The sequence below is a fragment of the Limulus polyphemus genome, unplaced genomic scaffold (genome assembly GCF_000517525.1).
Source record: "Limulus polyphemus unplaced genomic scaffold, Limulus_polyphemus-2.1.2 Scaffold557, whole genome shotgun sequence".
NCBI lineage: Eukaryota > Metazoa > Arthropoda > Merostomata > Xiphosura > Limulidae > Limulus > Limulus polyphemus.
This window is the reverse complement of record NW_013666167.1, coordinates 59264-69320: the sequence shown is the minus strand read 5'-3', so window position 1 is coordinate 69320 and position 10057 is coordinate 59264. Positions and strand designations below refer to the sequence as shown.

At 32.6% G+C, this 10057-nt stretch overlaps 1 protein-coding gene across 1 annotated transcript in view; it reads left to right on the top strand.

Annotated features, from left to right (window-relative positions):
• The window catches only part of LOC111085693 (maltase-glucoamylase, intestinal-like), a 39126-nt gene that overhangs the window by 11011 nt on the left and 18058 nt on the right, over positions 1-10057 (top strand). Inside the window, exons 5-11 of the mRNA XM_022385505.1 lie at positions 2585-2687; positions 4019-4131; positions 6027-6152; positions 6276-6515; positions 7640-7753; positions 8140-8224; positions 9526-9652. Coding sequence (XP_022241213.1) covers positions 2585-2687; positions 4019-4131; positions 6027-6152; positions 6276-6515; positions 7640-7753; positions 8140-8224; positions 9526-9652 — 908 coding nt within the window. The remainder of the gene's footprint in view (positions 1-2584; positions 2688-4018; positions 4132-6026; positions 6153-6275; positions 6516-7639; positions 7754-8139; positions 8225-9525; positions 9653-10057) is intronic.

The following is a 10057-nucleotide window of genomic DNA, read 5'->3' as shown; positions in this document are numbered from 1 at the left end:
AAACAAACAATTATAAAATTATCAATAATTTATTTTTTATAATTTACTATCTTCTAGAGATAGACCTTTTCAAATGTTTTTCGTTGCTCTAAGATTTATCAGGATGTTACCCTTTGTGTTTCGTTGCTTAAAAATTATTAATGGCTATGTTTACATATTTTTTATGTTATTAACAAGTTTTTGTTCAAGGTGCTTTGTTGCTCTACAATTATTAGCAGATTATCATTTACATGTTTATAAATTCACGAATAGGATATTCTTTTAAAATATTTTTCTGTGTTCAAAAGTTTCTAACAGATATATCCTTTTTAAGTATTTAAACCTCAAAAGACTTAATGAGCAGAATAATGTTTCGAATGTATTACAGTATGGAGGCTAAAAAGAATATTTTTAAGTCTTATGATAAAAAAAAATCACATAAAAAGACCCCTGATCTTTTTTCCTTTCTAGTGCGAATCTCTGGAAAAGTCTATCGAATTTCCATACATAATATTTTCACAAGTTTTACTTCACCTTTGTTCTGTTGTGACCAAAGGTATATTTTCACTGATTTTTTAAAATGTTTCGTAATTCACTCATATAAAACTCAAACGACTGTTAACTGACTTCATATCCCATTCGTTCTTAATTTATCGATAATAACTGAAGCAGAATTTCATTTCCCACAAGTAAATAGTGGTTACATTGCGTCATCTGCGTGAAAGCTTGTATTTATGTAACCGCTTGGAGTTTCTGCTATTAAGCATATGAAAGGTATGTTATTGTCGGATTCAGCAGAAAGAGAAGAAGTCGGAAAAGACGCTGAAGTCTACTTATACATCAATACAGATTTAAGACAAAAGACACAATACTATTGGTCAATGTTTTAATTTTCTTTTATTTCAAGTTTTTAACCTACCAAATGACTATTTTTATATGATATTACATAACTTTAGTAATTTAAAAGCTTGTTAAAGACGTAATACAAACGTCTAATGATAAACATTTCAAATCTATTTTGATTTTATTAACAGAAACGCTAGCCCAGTACTATTTTACTTTTAATAATTGAATGATCTTGTAATTTTGCACATTAAATAGTTTTGGAAATATAGAAAGCAGAATTCAAAGACTCAGAAGCATCTCAAAATATTAATCTCCTACAGGACAACATATTTCAACAAAGAGAGACAATTCAAAATTAGTGATAGAATCCTGTGGTATGTGAAACTTACCAGATCTCTCTTTTTTTTTTCTTTTAGACAAGTAAACATTCCAGGTTTACTAAGTTGAAAAAATTAACACATACATGAGTATTAAATATAAAGTATGGAAAGACCATTCTAGAATATATCTACCTTGCTGTTCTCCTAGTTACACATTGTCATAGGTCGCTCCCCCTCGATGTTGCTGAACGGTTGAGAATTCGATGGTTTAGTTCTTTGTGTGTGTATCTAGTGACATCTACTAAGTAGGAGCTTTGAAATATCTGAATGATGCATTCTCTTTATTTTAACTTGTGGAATGTCCACGTAACAAGAGTGACAAGTGCACCCCGTAAAAGATTACTGTACTTTAATATATATATATTCTGGTGAACTGTATTTCTTTGTGTGTGTGTTTAGTAAAGTGTTACAGTTTCATTTTATATCCAGTTTTGTGTCATGTTTATTCCTTCAGTTAAGTAGGAAGTTCATCTTAGCTCTGCATAATATTTCTGTTGCTATTAACTTTATTGTTCTTACCTGTAAGGTTATTAGTGTTTCTGGGAGCACCACGTCCCTGATATCTCCTATAGAACAGTTTCTACAAAAAAACAACAACATTAGGCGGGAAGAGAATTTTGGAAATACCTTCGAAGTTGACTTACTGTATAAACTACTTATTGCTTATAGAAATTTACAAGGAAGAGACACAGAGTCATTTCAAATATTAATCTCTAACTAAAGTATACACGATCACAGGAGCCGAATTATATGAAATAGGCTCTGCATTCTAAATATCCTCCAATGTTATTAGCTTATAAAATAATATTTTTACAAAGGAATAAAAAAGGAAAGCACAGAGTTTGAGATATGCATTGATATTCTATAGAACCACATGCTAGGCAGAATAATGCACAAACTAATCGAGAGTTCTTTAGGTATTTAGATGGTTCTGTATAATCCTCTACGGAGTTATCTATACTGTCACAAACGTCTTTCAGAAAGTAAGAGATCTGAAGATATTCTATTATATGTTGCTAGAGAAATTCTTATATTAAAATTATATAGTTTAAGGCACATTTACCATCTTTAGTAAAATGTATACTGCTAGAAGAACTTGCAAAAGACATTTTCAAAATTTGAGACACCGTAACATTATTTTATCCTATAGAATTCTATAAGCAAACCAGGAGCTTACTACGCAGTCTTCATGTTCTGGATTCAGAGATAATCTAAAACATATAAATGTGACTGACGCATTTGTTTATGTGACGTTGGATATTTGTGTTTTAAACAATCTCTAAATGATTGCTATAAAAATAAATGCAATCAATTTTCATTTCTCAATAGCTCTTGAATCGTAGAATGTTATTTATGTATATTGTCTTCTGTTTCAACAGCAAAAACCATCAACCGAAAGTTCGAGGTTTCATCCAATGTACATGTGTATTGAAGAGAACGGTGACGCTCATGGAGTTTTGCTTTTCAACAGCAATGCAATGGGTGAGTGTGAAGAGTATTTGTATAGATACTTACATCATGGAAAGCGTATTCATGTTAATAGCAAAGCAATGGGTAAACAAAAAAGAGTATTTGTATAGATACATCATTGAAAACGTATTGATGTTAATAGCAAAGGAATGCGTAAACAGAAAGAATGTTTGTATAGACACTTACATTATGGAAAGCGTATTCATGTTAACAACAAAGCAATTGGTAAGTATAATGTAGTAAGTTACATCATAGAAAGCTGTTAATATTTAATAGCAATGCAATTTATTAAATATAAAGAGTACGTATAGATACATATGGAATGTTGTTAGCCTTTAATAACAATGCAAGGGTAACTATAAAGAGTACGTATAGATACATCATGGAATGTTGTTAGCCTTTAATAACAATGCAAGGGTAACTATAAAGAGTACGTATAGATACATCATGGAATGTTGTTAGCCTTTAATAACAATGCAAGGGTAACTATAAAGAGTACGTATAGATACATCATGGAATGTTGTTAGCCTTTAATAACAATGCAAGGGTAACTATAAAGAGTACGTATAGATACATCATGGAATGTTGTTAGCCTTTATTAACAATGCAAGGGTAACTATAAAGAGTATGTGTATAAAAAGTTGTGTCGTAGAAAAGTTGTTAACCTCTAATAACAATACAATGGGTAACTATAAAGAATATGCGTATAGAAAGTTGTGGATATAATACCGTAGGGTTAATGTGATTTGACCTAAAACCTGCCAGAATTCTAGTTTGTACAAATAAAAAAAGTGCCACGTGATTCTTATAACTTGCTACTTCTACGCACCATTCACTTCGTTTAATAATAGTTGATATTAAGAATATACCCGAATTTCTAATATTTGGAGTCTACTACATAATATTGTGTATAAGTTAATGATGCATTATAGTGACAATATAGCTATATTTATCACACTAATAAGTATTTTCAATAAATATAGTGACATTTATCTTATGATATATGGTATTTACAAAATGTCTAGTCTTCTGCTAGTAATGACCGATAATGTTTTTATGTTTAAAAATATAGTTGATTTTGGTTAATAATGCATTAAATAACAATAATATAGACATTTCATGCCGATTGTATATACCTATGCGTAGAAAAATATTAAAATGTATACTTAAAAATAATAAAATATTATAGAATCTTTGAAACTTTTCTTTCTAGCGTCCAATTGAAGACATATATACATATTTGTGTGTGTGTGTGTATAACTATTTCATTTTTGCGGTTATTCATGAATTAACTGTTTTATCTTATATTTCCGATTTCCTGAGCCCTTAATGTAATTTTACAGAAGTAGAAGTTTACTCAAGCCCACTTCTGACTTTTCGGACGACTGGAGGGGTTCTAGATTTCTATATTTTTATGGGACCAAGTCCAGAAAACGTAGTCCAACAATATACAGAGGTTTGGAAAATTATTTTCATGATTTGTTATAAATATGGAATTTATTTTATTTATCATAAGCATTTTTTCCCGTATAAATATAAAGTTGTTGTAGAGCTTAATTCATGTGTTTACAAGATTAATTTGCAGGGTGAAATTCGAAAGGACTTACATAGACACTAAACATGAGTAAGGCACAGGGTCGGCTCTTGGTGTAGGTGACGTGTGCCCCTGCACAGGGCGCCCACCCCGAGGGATGCCAAAATCGACATTGTAATTCTCGTCAATTCTACAGGGGCAGAGGCGCCGCATACAAAATTCGCATAGGCCACAATTTTGTTTAGGGCCAGCTCTAGTCAAACAGGTCCTAGTCCAGTTCCGTTCGAACCTTAAATATGAAAGTGTTCGTATTCTGGCTGAACCGGATTTTATTTTAATTTATTATTATTATTTACAAACCTGAGCGTCCTAAAAATAATATATGCTTAGACTCGGGCTTAATCGGATCTATAGAAGTTTCTTCTTCCTTGGACTAGGATAAGGTCGAATGAAGATGAAAAAGTCAGAGAAACTCGGGTCTAAAGATTTTTGGTCTGTTTTGGATATTCGCACAAAGTTACACGAGTTGTCTATGCTGGTTGTCCACAATTTTGAACCAATAGAGTAGAGGGAAAGTAGTGTTGTTGACTAGTTGTCTTCCCTTTATTCCATTAGTGCTCTTGGACTGTTCTAATTAAATAATGGGATTAGAGGGCTATTGTAATTAAATAATTGGATTAGAGGGTTATTCTAATATATAATGGGATTAGAGGGCTGTTGTAATTAAATAATGGAATTAGAGGGCTATTGTAATTAAATAATAGGATTAGCGGGCCATTGTACTTAAATAATGGGATTAGAGGGCTGTTGAAATTAAATAATAGAATTAGATGGCTATTGTAGGTAAATAATGGGATTAAATGGTTATTCTAATTAAATAATGGGATTAGAGGGCTATTCTAATTAAATAATAGGATTAGATGCCAGTTATAATTAAATAAAGGGATTAGAGGCCTGTTATAATTAAATAATAGGATTAGATGGGTATTGTAATTAAATAATGGGATTAAAGAGCTATTCCAATTGATAATGGGATTAGAGGGCTATTACAATTAAATAATGGGATTAGAGGGCTATTGTAATTAAATAATGAGATTAGAACGGTCTCAAAGTATGAAGTGTTCTTGTTTTCGGTAACGGTATGCGAAACATGAACCTTCAGATCCTCACTTGGGCAAGCTAACATTGGACAGCGCTCAGTCTAGACCTAAAAATTGAAGTTGGCACTGACTCAAGAACTATTTTGCAATAAATCTAGAAAGTAAGCTCAATCGTTAGGGTTAACAAGGCACGGAACTATTACCTAATGTAGTATTATTGTGAATGAAAGTGCATGGATAAAGGAAACGCACGTTTCCCACATAACATAATTAAGTAAATGTGCTAAACGTTTTAAACGAGTATCGATTTCACGTTTCGATTCCTTTAGTTGTTTATAAGCTTTATAACTATTATATCTCGATTATGACAACATTATAAACGTCCCCCGTTTGTTTAGCGATAAGTTTACGGACTTACAATGCTAAAGTTGGGGTTTAATTCCTCGCAGAGAACAGAGCGTAGAAAGCCCGTTGTGTAGTTTTGCGCTAAAAAAACAATATTATAATCTTCCTTGCAGGTCATAAGAACAAATTAATAATTATCTTGATATTTTTCACTTTTTATCGGGATAAAAGCTGAGGAAAGAACATGAATGTTGCGTATCCAAATAAAGTAAGTGGTTAATTGTTGAAGAATGTAGGCTGTGAAGATTCGATTTTGTAACTTAAAAAACATCCCTCTTACAGTTTCTATTTTTTTCCTATTCTTATTTTCAGTCGGTAGGTCGTCCGTGGATGCCACCGTATTGGGCCCTTGGGCTTCATCTTGGGCTCTACCCTGAACAGAAAAATGCTAATTTACAAGAAACAATTTTGGAGCTACACAGAAAACAAATACCGATGGTAGGTCGACATATTTTCTCCTGAACGAAAAATGCTTCTTAATATCTAGCAGAACGTTTATTTTTATGATTTGGCTCTTAGTGAAAATATAACAGGTTGCAATTTTATGTTTATCTTCTCTAGGATGTGGCACATTTTTACCTCGGATTCAGCAGCAAGGACTTCGACTACAGTCACTTGAAGAACCTACATTTTGTCCAGTTAACCAAACAAATACATAAAAAACATTTAAAGATCACTCTTAACCTCAGTCCTGGAATACTCAGTGGTCAACCAAGTGGGACCAACCCAGCGTATGATGTTGGAATCGAGCGAGGTGTTTTCATTAATAGTTCTTGGGGTCATCAGCCCCTGGAGGGAAAGGTATTCAGAAAACTTTGATAATACTTAGAAAAAATCACGATTGAAACATAAACTGCTATTAAATGATCTAGTTAACCCCCACCCGCTTTTAGAAAATATGCCTTTCGAAATCTACCCCCACCCCCTTTGCCGGTAAATTTGAGGGTTCAGATTGTTAAATACCGGGCTTCGATACTTGTGGTTAGCACACCACAGATAGCCCATTGTGTAGGTTTGTGCTTACCAACAAATAAACAAACTCTTCGAAAGCGTGCGGGGGGTATATCGTAATTTATATATTTCATCTATATATAGCTAGAGATGATATAAATAAACCTTAGTTTGTATAAATGTGATATTATTGTTGATTCCCTTTTTCTGTGTAGTACATATAGCACGCAAGGTATGACGAATATATGCATAAGTATTATAATTGGGCTTGAAATCTAGGGTAAGAAAATCAATAAGACAAAGATTGTTTTCTTCCTCCATAACCTAGAAATAGTTTTGTTTATCTATCACAAGAGTTGAAACGTGACAAACCGCATTTTGGAAATATTCTGCAAACCATTATGTGAATGGAAAATGACGCACCATATATGGTAACGGCAATGGAAATTGTTTGTGCCTCTGTGCGCATGTAAGCATTTGAAAAACTTCTAACGTTTTTCTGCTTTATGAGTACTCGTACCAACGTTCCTACTTCAACAGAATTCATAAATTGTTCGCACATAATAAACATTCGCCACACTGCTATGAATAGGGACTTAGGTTGCCAGCCTCAGTACGAAACACTTTTGTTCGTTGTTTGTAATAAGTGAACTTAGAAAACACATGACACTGGATAGAAAAAAGTCGTTGCGGACCACTTCGGGGGAGCAAACGACTGCACGGACCGACTACCTGTTCTATCCCACCCATTTTCTTTCGCAAAAAAAAAAGAAGAAGAAACATCAGACCACACTTTCAGAACCACTCCTTACTCTGAAACCAAGTGACAAAAACTGCCCACCGCATTATTAAATAAATATTTCTAAATCAATATAATATATATATCTAGGTAACTTTTATCAAACAAATATCTATTATTTAAAGCTTCGTTTTAAAGTCAATTGCAGCATTAAGCACCTTAATTTCCCCCACAGAATTGGCGTGGAAAAGTTGTATTTCCGGATTTCGGGAACTCCATCACTCAGAGGTGGTGGGTGAAGAACATAGAGAACTTGCACAAGGAGATAAAGTTTGATGGATTGTGGATTGTAAGTATTTGAAATTGCACTTTCTATTTTACAATTAATGAAGAAATATATTTAAGAAAAAAACAAGTTTAGATATAGATTACAACTCCAGTCGTCTTTTAGAAATAATAACACAACACTTAACTAAAATTCGTGAATTTATTTTGTTTTATAAATAATTTATGTTGTATTGGAGCATTTGAATAGTTCAATATGCTGATTTATATGCTTCTATTCATTATCAGTCGCTAAATTTACTTTTTATATTCTATGTGTCTAAGCTAATTAAATTATTAGGTTTAACATTTTTACCCTGTTACATGTTAAGTTAAATTACGAGGAAATAGATCGTATCGTACATTTTCTTACAATTTTTGCTATGTTTGTTTTATTTATTTATTTCTCAGACAGATAACACTCCTACTAACAACGTGGATGGGTCAGTTAATGGCTGTTTTCGAGACAATCTAAATTATCCACCCTATATACCTGGTAAGTTTTACCACAAATATTAACAGGTTGTTTGTGTAATTATAACTGAATAACGTTCATCAGAGTTTTGATTAACTTCATTATTTAATAGCCCCCCCCCCCCCCAGTGGCACAGCGGTATGTCTGCTGACTTACAACGCTAGAATCTGGGTTTCGATATCCCTGGTGGGCAGAGCACAGATAGCCCATTGTTTAGCTTTGTGCTAAATTAGAAACAAACAATTATTTAATATGTGATTGTAATACGTTTGTCGTAATTTTTAAAGAAATATCACTGTTAAGGTATCGGCCAACTAACGCGTTTTTTTATGCAGTCTGATTCCAGTGGTTTAGCTATAAAATTAGGGTTTATAACGCTAAAATTCGAGTTTGTCGCATGATTACAAGTATACTCCGTTACGATTCTAAGGGTTTGCCTGTGATATATTTGTTTGGAATATCAATAAATAACTTCTGAAGAACTTGTACAGTAAACCACCTGGTTAACACAAAAAGCATAGAAATTATTATTATTAATATTCATAAAAACTGCTCATGGCGGTAGCCTACTCATGCAATTTACCGAAAACAAGTTCACTTCTTTCTTTCTTTTATTTTTTAATAGTCTCTTAGTATACCTTAAAGCTAAGTAATCAATGCCAGATTTTTTTTCGAAAATTATCAATTATTTTGATATCTATCTGCTGTGAAAACATCCAGGGCTGACGAGGATGTAGGATATTTCAAAGCTCACTATAAATGAACACTACTTTATGAGCTGAAATGGCTACTGCTTTTTCATGGATTGATGAAGAAATTTGTCACCCAAGTTTCTTTTATGAAAAATCAGCAAAAGTTAATAAATAGAATGAAAGGGGAGCCCGATGATATTACTGACCCCGGGACCTGGGCTGTCTCTCGACGCCCCTGCAAACATCACACCTTACATCCCTGCTTTTGCAACTGAATCTAGGATAAACATAACTTTAGGACATTTTTCCACTAGCTGTGAAAATGCCCCTAAATGTACTTTTAAAATATTTTCTCTCGTAAGTACATTTATTCATAAAATGTGCGTTTTATTGCTTTGCTTTGGCTGTTTTTGATCTTAGCTTTGTTTTACCGCTTACTATTTATTTTGTATTTCTAGCCTTAATTCATAGACAGGAAGAATTTGACGTAAACATTACATATGTTTATTACCTTCTCTCAGTTATTGTATACGTGGAATTATCTTATTAACTATACAACACAAAAATTAATATTTTAACTTCTCATATTTGTTTTTAACACAATTCTGCTTTCTATTTCCTACCATAAAGCTAGAAAAAGACAGCTGTTTGATTCTACACTTTGTATGGACGCATGGCAGCTGTGGGACAAAGTACGGCACCAATATTATGACTTGTATAACCTCTATGGACATTGTATGAGTAAAGCTACAGCATAGTAAGTCTTTTATTTTTTCAGTATTTTATGTGTTTTAATTAGGAATTTGCTTTTTTTTTTTAGCACAGTTAATATAAGATCAAATACTTTAGCCAGTGTATCTAATTATTAATATTATATGGATTTAAAATTAAATATTGTTGAAACAACTTTCTAAGCTAAAATAACACTTAGTGATGATTTTGAGAAACTACTAATAAAATTTAAGGGTTTTTAAAATTGATATATTGAACGGTGACGTCACTGAGACATTCGATGACGAGGAACCCACTTTGAGACTAATAATGGCTGGAGACGGCTTAAATGGGTAATGAAGAAAAACTTTAATATAAGTTGAACATGACAGCAAATGTACAACGTTTCGACAAGGTTTTGTCATCATCAGGTACGATGACAAAACCTTGT